This window comes from Cricetulus griseus, chromosome 3, assembly GCF_003668045.3.
Source record: "Cricetulus griseus strain 17A/GY chromosome 3, alternate assembly CriGri-PICRH-1.0, whole genome shotgun sequence".
Taxonomy (NCBI): Eukaryota; Metazoa; Chordata; class Mammalia; order Rodentia; family Cricetidae; genus Cricetulus; species Cricetulus griseus.
The window spans coordinates 201633626-201644119 of record NC_048596.1 but is presented as its reverse complement, the minus strand read 5'-3'; the positions used below and the strand labels follow the sequence as shown (position 1 = coordinate 201644119).

Sequence of the window (10494 nt, the reverse complement as noted above, 5' to 3'; positions counted from 1 at the left end):
CCGCCCCTGGCGCAGGCGCAGTAGGAGAGTCTCGACTCTAGCACAGGCGCAATGCAGCGCTCAGCCCCGGCGCAGGCGTTTGGGTGTTGCTCCCGCCCCGCTTCCTCAGCGGTCTTCTCCGCCGGGCTCGGGTGGGGCCGGACGGCGGCGAGTGACAGCGACCGCGAACTGCGGGAGGAGGACGGATGTCAGCCATGTCCGACAGCGGGGCGAGCCGCCTGCGAAGGCAGCTGGAGTCTGGGGGCTTCGAGGCGCGGCTGTACGTGAAGCAGCTGTCGCAACAGTCGGACGGCGACCGCGACCTGCAGGAACACCGACAGCGGGTGCAGGCGCTGGCGGAGGAGACGGCACAGAACCTGAAGCGCAACGTCTATCAAAACTACCGGCAGTTCATCGAGACGGCGCGCGAGATCTCGTACCTGGAGAGCGAAATGTATCAGCTGAGCCACCTGCTGACAGAGCAGAAGAGCAGTCTAGAGAGCATTCCGCTGGCACTGCTGCCCGCCGCCGCCGCGGGAGCCTCCACGGGTGAGGACACGGCGGGCGCGGGGCCGCGGGAGCGCGGGGCGGCCCAGGCAGGCTTCTTGCCCGGGTCGACGGGCGTCCCCCGCGAGGGCCCTGGTATGGGCGAGGAGGGCAAGCAACGCACGCTCACCACGCTGCTGGAGAAGGTAGAGGGCTGCAGGGACCTGCTGGACACGCCAGGCCAGTACCTGGTGTACAACGGGGACCTGGTGGAGTACGAGGCGGACCACATGGCCCAGCTGCAGCGCGTGCACGGCTTCCTCATGAACGATTGTCTGCTGGTGGCTACCTGGCTGCCACAGCGGCGAGGCATGTACCGCTATAACGCTCTTTACCCGCTGGACCGCCTGGCGGTGGTCAACGTCAAGGACAACCCACCGATGAAAGACATGTTCAAGCTTCTCATGTTCCCCGAGAGCCGCATCTTTCAGGCAGAAAATGCCAAGATTAAACGCGAGTGGCTGGAAGTGCTGGAGGAAACCAAGAGGGCGCTCAGTGACAAGAGGAGGAGGGAGCAGGAGGAGGCAGCGGCCCCTCGTGCGCCACCACCAGTGACTTCCAAGGGCAGCAACCCCTTTGAGGATGAGGATGAGGAAGAGCTGGCCACCCCCGAGGTGGAGGAGGAAAAGGTAGACCTCTCCATGGAGTGGATCCAGGAGTTGCCCGAAGACCTGGATGTCTGTATTGCGCAGAGGGACTTTGAGGGCGCAGTGGACTTGCTGGACAAATTGAATCACTACCTGGAAGATAAGCCCAGCCCACCTCCTGTGAAAGAACTGAGGGCCAAAGTGGATGAACGAGTGCGACAGCTCACCGAGGTGCTGGTGTTTGAGCTCTCCCCGGATCGTTCTCTGAGAGGTGGCCCTAAAGCTACTCGCAGGGCAGTGTCTCAGCTGATCCGACTGGGCCAGTGCACTAAGGCTTGTGAGCTGTTTCTGAGGAACAGGGCAGCAGCTGTGCACACTGCCATCCGCCAGCTTCGAATTGAGGGCGCCACTCTGCTCTACATTCACAAGCTGTGCCACGTCTTCTTTACCAGCCTCCTGGAGACCGCAAGGGAATTTGAGACAGACTTTGCAGGCACGGACAGTGGCTGCTACTCTGCATTTGTGGTCTGGGCAAGGTCTGCAATGGGCATGTTTGTGGATGCTTTCAGCAAGCAGGTTTTTGACAGCAAGGAGAGCCTGTCCACTGCAGCTGAGTGTGTGAAGGTGGCCAAGGAGCATTGCCAGCAGCTGGGAGAGATTGGGCTGGATCTCACCTTCATCATCCATGCCCTGCTGGTGAAGGACATCCAGGGGGCCTTGCACAGTTACAAGGAGATTATCATTGAAGCCACCAAGCACCGGAACTCAGAGGAGATGTGGCGTCGGATGAACCTGATGACCCCTGAGGCCCTGGGAAAGCTCAAAGAGGAGATGAGAAGTTGTGGGGTCAGTAACTTTGAACAATACACGGGGGATGACTGCTGGGTGAACTTGAGCTATACAGTAGTAGCTTTTACCAAGCAGACCATGGGCTTCCTGGAGGAGGCATTGAAACTGTACTTCCCAGAGCTACACATGGTGCTCCTGGAGAGTCTGGTGGAAGTCATCCTGGTTGCTGTGCAGCATGTGGACTACAGCCTACGGTGCGAGCAGGACCCAGAGAAGAAGGCATTCATCAGACAGAACGCATCCTTTCTTTATGAAACTGTCCTCCCAGTGGTGGAGAGGAGGTTTGAGGAAGGTGTGGGGAAGCCTGCTAAGCAGCTTCAGGACCTTCGGAATGCATCTAGACTCCTGCGGGTGAACCCTGAGAGCACCACTTCTGTGGTCTGAGGCCTGAGGCCTGGTCTGCTGTGTGTGTGTATACATGTACTACAGATGTATTATTTGTATTTACATTAATTACACTTGTCAGCACATTCCTCACAGTCACAACAGCATATTCATGGTATCCTCTTAGAAATACAGGAAAAGGAGAAAGAAAATGTGTTAAGTGCTCCCCCCCATTGGAATTATTAGAGCATATACCATGCTTTTATATTAACTCCTTAAGGAATGTATGGTCATACCATGGCATTTCAGATTTCCTCTGACTTGAAACACAGTTCTCACAGTAGGACATCCAAGGAGCTTTGCACTTCTGTGCTACCTTGAAAAATATGTAAACCCCATAGAGCTTTACATGTTACAAAGTCTCCCAATTGAGCAAAATTGTAGTGTCTTGATTGTCAGTGCTATGAAATGCACTCACTTTATGTACTCAAACTAATCAATCTGGAGGAAAGAAATGAGTAGGGAAAATTGATTTGGGGTAAATTTGAATAAGTGGGCATGGCACCAGAATCTCCAATGTTTGTAGTACATGGAAGGAAGCCTTCATGAAACAACTGCAGGTATCCAAAAGTCAATGAAAAGGTAGCATGTTCCATAGCTAATTAACATCATAGTATTTCACTTGGGTGCATCTTTTTGGGAATCACAAGGACTACGATGGAATTTTTAACATATTCCAGAACTGAATGAATTTGTTGCTGTAACACCTTTTGCCATGTTCAGGAAGTGAAAGGCCCACACCAAGGGGCCTAGCAGTAGGCGAGAGACTCCAGGTCCCTGCAGACACCACCAGACTAGTTTAGGAGCCAGAGACTTAAGGCAAATGCAGAGCTCCTTATTTGAATATTTACTGGGAGCTCAGGGTCTCTATAGATTAGGAGTTAGAAAAAGTATGCAAATCTCACTGCTTAAGAATGCCTGCTTCGAGCAGAGATTTGTTTCTGCTCACTTGAGATAGGTTTCAGCCTAGGTTGGTGCCCTGAACTGGTTTTGTAGCCAAGGAAGACCTTGAATTTCTAGTCCTCCAACTCCACTTCCCAAGGACTGGGATTACAGGTGTGTGCCACCATGCCTAATTTAGGGCTTTGTGCGTAGCAGTCAAGCACTCTATCCACTGAGCTATATCCTCTGCCCTGATGGGTTGGTTGTTTGTTAGTTTGTTTTTCTTTGGTAATTTAGTGGATAATTTCGGGGAGATGGATATGCTTCAAGCACAGGGAAGGAACCTTTGGTGACTCCTCAAATGCTGTGTTGCACTTTAAAACACAAGATCCAGGAATGCTGGTATATGCTTTTAATCACTGCACTGGGAGCAAGAGGCAGGTGTATCCAAGGCCAGCCTGGTCAACAAGGTGAATTCCAGGACAGCCAGGGCTCTGTAAAGACCCTGCCTCAAAAACAACAAAAAACAACTTTTAAGAGAATTCTAGGTTGTAATGCTTATTTCAGATTGTTCAGTAAAGGAAAAGGTAGGTGGGTGGTTCAGAAAATGCTCTGCTTTATACTGATTATCTAATGTTCCTCTATTAGAAAGTGTTTTCAGCTGGGTGTTGGTGGTGTACACATTTAATCCCAGCACTCGGAAGGCAGAGGCACGCCGATCTCTGTGAGTTCAAGGCCAGCCTGGTCTACAGAGCCAGTGCCAGGACAGGCTCCAAAGCTACACAGAGAAACCCTGTCTTGAAAAACCAAAAAAAAAAAAAAAAAAAAAGTTTTCAAAGACCCATTTTCCCACTAGTTTCTAGCTGTGGTTTTTGTCCATGATGTCACCTGTTTATACCATTGGTTTCAAAGAGGGTTATTTCTTGTCTGAATAAAAAGTAGCATTAAGACATAAAATTATGTAAACTCTTACATGGTTTCTGCAATGTTTAGGCTTAGTTAAATCATTTCAGACCAACTTTTTTTTTTTCTTTCTACATCACCATTGCAGAATTTTACTGATTTGTTTTTTCATGTTAGGATTTTTTTTTTTTTTTTTTTTTTTTTTTTTTTTTTAATGACAGGGTTTCTCTGTGTAGCCCTGGCTGTTTTGGAACTCTCAATGAAGACCAGGCTGGTCTTGAACTCACCAGAGATCTTTGTGCCTCTGCCTCCTAAGGGCTGGGATCAAAGGCTTGTGTCACTATGCTGGGCTACGTTGATTTTCTACGTGACCATAACTGATGTTCCAGCCAAACAAAAATACTAATTTGTCTTAAGATCACTGAAAACTTGAATTTCATAGAATTGTGATGACTATTTGGTACCACTCGGATAATATGCAAAATGTTCTGTGTGAATACAGTATTGGGTTTGGGGGAATGGAAAGCTCTCAGGACACAGAGCTGTAAGAATGCCAGTGTGTTTCCCAACATAATAATAAATAGCTGTAACTTTATTGAAATTACTGGAAGTAGAGAATTTTACTCTGTTAAGTCTGGGAAGTCTGTAAGAAACTGACTGGACCCACCTTGGTGCCAGACACCTCAGATAGGGTCAGAGCTCCTCTGACTCCCATGTTTCATCAGACTCCGAAACAGTTCTCAAGGATCATCTGGCAGAGTGACTGTTCATTTGTACTGAAGGCTCACTTCAACACTACCTTTTCTTGTTTGCTTCCAAACTAACTGCATAGACCAGGAATCACAGATGGGATGGTTGGGAATTTGGTCTCTGGTGAAAGCCTGTCACTTCCATGCTCAAAATCATTTCTGTTCAAGATGTTACCATCAATAGATTATCAGCACTTTATCCTGCACCTTGTGTCTTAGCTAGGATTGGAAGCTGAGGCTTGCTGTAGAAGTATACATTGCTGTATACTTTGACATGCTGTGAGATGGAGTCGTCTAAACTGTCTGAGAAAATAAGTTTACAGTGTTCTCACACTGGATAGAATTGCTACTATAACATTTTGTTTTTATTTGTAGGTATTTTGAGACAGGGTCTCACTCTAGCCCTGGCTGACTTAGAACTTATGTGGACCAGTCTCAGGCATTGATCAGAGATCCTCCTGCCTCTGCCTCCAGAGTGCTGGGATTATAAGATGTGTGCAACCACTGCCATCCTGGCAGCTCTATTTACGTTTATTCAGTATTATGTTCTTTTATTTATGTGGGGAGAACAGAGTACTAGATCATTTTAAGTATTTCTGCATACTGTCAGAATTTTGAATAAATGAAGTTTCTTTAAGTTTTGAGGATGCTGGAGATCAAACCAAGGGCCTTATACAAAGCAAGTACTTGAAGCAATAACCCAGACCCTAGAAAGCTTTTTTTTTTTTTTAAGAATATCCTAGAGTGGGAAAATTCAAATGTACCAGATGAGATTTTTTTTTTGGGGGGAGGGGGTTGAGACAGGGTTTCCCTGTAGTTTCTGGAGTCTGTCCTGCAACTCACTCACTATAGACACACACAACTCACAAGAGACCCACCTGAGTGCTGGGATTAAAGGCAGGCGAACCACCACCTGGCTCGAAGGTGCGAATTTTAAAAGCTAAGTTTTATGCTACCTGAAGATCACTGACTGAGGTAAATATAAGAGTGGGTGGAAAACAAGGAAGCCATTATACAGTTAAAGGACCAGATGCTGTGTTTCACATTGCCTGTCTTCTTCCTATGTTTAAAAATAGGACAAAGTTAAAAACAGCTGTGTATAGCAGAAACACCCACGCTCAATGTACTTTCAAATGTGGCAGTTTATCATGAAACTACTGGCAGATATGGGTGTAAAAAGAAAGGGAAGTGTATGCCGTGGGCATGTCTGGAAGAGACCTGCTTGAAGGAATTGCAGAGCTTGGGAAAGGTTTATAACAAAGTAGCAGGGTCCGAACTCTTGTGGAAAGTCCCGGTAGTCTGCCAGCTGACCCTGGCAAGCTCTGTGTGCACCCTCCCCCAGAATTCACGCAGTTCCTATCTTGCTTTATTCATTCACTCAAGTATTTCAAAGCACCTTTCCACTGTAGCTGTACTTCCCTGAGGTTGTCTGTGATGGGATAATCTCCACAGTTAATAAATCATGAGTTTTCATTTTCTGGTAACCTTGTTAGCTTCAGGTTGACTTGGAAATACTCCCAGCTGGATGTGATGGCACACATTTTTAGTTCCAGCAATTAGGAGGCAGAAGCAAGGGAATCTCTGGCTAATCAGGGATACCCAGTGAGACCCTGTCTGAAAAAACAGCTAGGTGTGGTGGCACACACCTTTAATCCCATCTATTTGATACATAGTGACACATGTCTTTAATCCCAACACTTGGGAGTCAAAGGCAGGTGGAGCGCTGAGTTTCAGGCCAGCCTGGTCTACAGAGCAAGTTCCAGGATTGCCAGGGCTACACAGAGAAACCATGTCTCAAAAAGCAAAAAAACAAAAAACAAACAAAACAAAAAAACTTAAAAAAAATATTAAAAAATAACACCAAATATCCATAAGCCAGGTGGTTGTGGCACACGTCTTTAGTCCCAGTACTCAGGAGGCAGAGGCAGGCGGGTCTCTGAGTTCAAGGCCAACCTGGTCTACACAGTGAATTCCAGGACAGCTAGGACTTGGAAGAGGAAGAAGATAATGACCCCAGGGGGAGGTAGTTCAGTGGTTAAGAACACTTGCTGCTCTTGAGGACAGGAGTTTAGTTCCCAGTACCCGAAATTGTAACTCCAGCTTCAGAAAATGACACCTTCTGGCCTCCTTGGGCACATACACGTAAATTTTTTTTGTTTTATTTAAACTTCCTGGAAAAGTTTACATACGGATAGATGAGTATATACGTATGTATGTACACAACTTTCCCTATGGGAATATATGTATATAGTTATTTCTAGGTGTTGCTGTGCCAAACTGTCCCCTTTTTGTTATATACCTTAACTCATTTATTGCGAGCTAGAGATCTCCAATGGTAATGCTTCTACTGGCCTTTCAGTTCTTCAGTCAGTCCTCTGGTGGCAGACTTGACTGTTGCACAGATATGGCATTGTAGGTCTGAGTCCCTCCTGTCACGATTTTCATGCAGGATCCATGATGCCAAGTCCCCACATCTCATCTCTTCTGTTTGGTCTTGCCACCAAAGGAGCAAGTAAACTTGGTGTGCTGGCTGGATTCAATTTTCTTCACTATTTTCCTGGAGGTACCAGAGTGGGTCCTGTATTTATCCATGATGCTTTCTTGGTGCATTTGCTGTGATGTCAGCCTTATCCCAGACAACTGTCCTTTCTTAATTTAGATAGACACTGCCAAATTTGATAATCCGGAAAGTTGTGTAATGCTCTCCAACAATACAGGAAAATTTGTTTTCAATAATCATAATTATTCATTTTGTGATAAAAGTAGCCTAAGGTGTAGTAAGATCCCCCCCCCCCCCGCCCATTTTTAGATAGGGCCTGCATAGCCCTGGGCTGGCTGGCCTGGAACTCTGTATAGATCAGGCTGGTTTTGAATTCAGAGATCCCCTTGCCTCTGCCTCGAGAGTACTGGGAGAAAGTGTTATCACACAGGGCTTCATCACTCAAAAAAAAAAAAAAAAAAAAAAAAAGTTTTAATTATGTGAATGTGTATCTCTGTAATGGCAAAAAGAGGATGTCAGATCCCCAAAGTTGGAGTTGCAGACATTGTGGACCACCCAGTGTGGGTGGTAGAATCTGAACTCAGGTCCAATGGAAGAGCAGCAAGTGCTCTTATCTCTGAGTCATCTCTTCAGCCCCAGATTTATACTTTTAATAATCCTTTTTCAAGCTGGGGATAGGCTTAGTATGTCTTAGTATTCGTTCAATCCCCAGCATTGCAAAACTGCACAAACTAACATGGTGGTGCTATGCCTGTAATCTCAGCACCGAGGTAGAACCAGAAGGATCCAAAGTTCATTCATCCTCAGCCACCTGGTGAGTTCAAGGCCAGCACCTAGCTGGTCAACATCTCAGCTCAGGTCAGCAGAATGGTATGCTGAAGTGTGGCACATGACAGTGGCTGATGGAGCTGTGACCTATCCACTAGAGTCCACAGCCAGGATCACTGTTCAGTGGTACACTTCAACATGCAGGAATTCCTGCATGTTGAATTCCCAGAGATTCCAAAGCAGCAAATGTTACCAGTGGGCCAGTGCAATGGCTGTCGGAGGCGTTGGGAACAGATGCACCACCTGGGGAATTTGGAGAGACAGGACCACACGGGGCTTTTCAGTGACCTTCCTTGGTTTTTATATTCAAATTCCTGTCCCTGATGATTGAATTGTACCCCAGATTCTTATACTGATGAGGGAGAGCACATCATGATCAATCTAGTGATCATTTTGGGCTTTTCTTAAGAGTCCTTAAATTCATAATCCCAATGGGAAATCAAGCATGTACCACCATGTCCAGCCTGCTTTCTGTGGGTAGATACAGAGATCCTGAGTCACATGGAGAATCAGCAGTCATGCCCAAAGCCAAGGCGAACCTACTGCAGACGAACCTTCAATCCAGCTCTCAAAGCACAAGAAATTCAAGGCTACATGCATTTGGCAGGTCCTGTTTTTTGCTCTGGCAGCCCCAAGGACCTATCTGAGACCACAATTCTCTCTACACACACCCATAGTCTTTTCCTCTATTACCTAGCCCTACCCCTTGATATATTCCACCGATACTGGGGTCATTGGTGACTTCCAGAGTGACTAACTTGCAGAGCTATCCTGTCTCACCCTCTCCACATACATTCATGGTGCATCTGTTTTGTTGTACACAATTTGCTTAGTTCAATTTGTTAATAAGAACATTGCTTGTAAAATTTAACTAGATAATTTATTACATACTTATGTCAAGTTTGTACTTGTTTGAGGCAGCTTTTAAAAAGTAAAACTGTCAGATACAGGTTGAGTCCCTTATCCAAAATGCTTATTATGGAAGGAAGTATGTCAAATTTAAATGTTTTTTCTTCTTGTTCAGTACACAGTTTATTGAATAAACTGACAAAGTGCAATAAGCTAGGCTGATTTTTAAGATTTTGGAAGACCTACCGATCCAAAACAAAATGTCTTAGAGATCTGACCTGAGTCTAGACATGAACTTTCTTTGTTTTATATACACCCGACACACACAGCCCATAGGTAACCATACACAATATTCTTAGTACACCTGTGTTTTGACTGGGACCCTCATGGAGCTCAGAAGAGAACTCTCTTGCCATGCTCATGCTCCCAGCTTCAGGCTGTGGGTTGGGGACACTCACCTGTGTCCCTTCTTCAGTGTTTTCCTGCACAGGTGAGTGGCCAAAGCTGCTGTTGTACTATCATTCATAAGTCAGCCTGCAAGTGGAGCATTGTGGGAAACTGAGTGGCAGTGAATGGGGCTTGAGCTCTATTTTCCAAGAATGTTTTCAAAAAACTGTTTTATTTTAGAACACACAGGTTGACATGAATGCCAGCAGTCATCATGTCAGGAAAACCTCACTGACACTCTCACTGGTCATCTCCTCCTCCTCTTGGCAGAAGCATGGCTCAGGTCTCAGGGAGACAGAAGACACATCCTCCTCTCGATGCCCATTTGTGGCAAAGTAGTTCCTTTGTGACTGTCACTATGGAAATGTGTTTTCTACAACTGCTTCATGATTATTACAGTTTTGCAGTGGCTGGTTTTCCTATTGATGTCTTGCATCCTAAGACAAAAGAGACAGCTAATGAGATAATGGTGGTCTTGCTTGTTGCTATAGCTTTGTATCAAGGTTGTGGTCCACTCTGCAAGGCAAGCTGTAAACACTGAGACCTTACTGATCACTCCCCTGGATTCTATTGACCTTTACAAAGCCAGTGGCTGCCTTTTCTAGATGCTACTCTTTCTTAGTCTACAGCATCTAGAGGGTTCTTAGTTCCATCCTGTACTAGAAAGTGTGTGATTAAGGAATCCACCACTAGAGTATCCAAGACTGAAGGGGGGACAGTAAACATCACCACAGATGAGTGTAACTGGGTCAGGATCACCGTGACTTTGAAGCCACTCCCAGCTACAGAGTGAGTATAGTGAGGGCTAGATCAATCTGGGATCCAGTATAAGACCTTGTCTCAGAAAACAAAAACAAGGCCAGGTACGATAGCACATGCCTTTAGTGCCAGCACCTGGAGGAGGGGGCAGAGCAGAGGCAGGCAGATTTCTGTGAGTTTGAGGCCAGCCAGGGCTACATTAAGAGGTGCTGGAGAGGAGGCTCAGGGGTTA

The 10494-nt window shown here is 46.3% G+C and overlaps 2 protein-coding genes across 4 annotated transcripts in view; one reads left to right on the top strand and one right to left on the bottom strand.

The window, feature by feature from the left end:
• The first annotated feature begins 42 nt into the window (after positions 1-42).
• On the top strand, positions 43-4734 carry Exoc8 (exocyst complex component 8). The gene has a single exon (XM_027404814.2). The coding sequence runs from the start codon at positions 186-188 to the stop codon at positions 2343-2345; it is 2160 nt and encodes a 719-aa protein (XP_027260615.1). The 5' UTR covers positions 43-185; the 3' UTR covers positions 2346-4734.
• Positions 4735-9068: 4334 nt separating this feature from the next.
• Positions 9069-10494, bottom strand: part of Gnpat (glyceronephosphate O-acyltransferase) — a 30137-nt gene continuing 28711 nt past the window's right edge. For all 3 annotated transcript variants that reach the window (XR_003483209.2, XM_027404818.2, XM_027404819.2), the window contains one exon: positions 9069-9940. Coding sequence is in view for 2 of the 3 variants with exons in the window: in XM_027404818.2 (XP_027260619.1) it covers positions 9897-9940 (44 nt within the window). In the remaining variant the exon portion in view is untranslated. The remainder of the gene's footprint in view (positions 9941-10494) is intronic.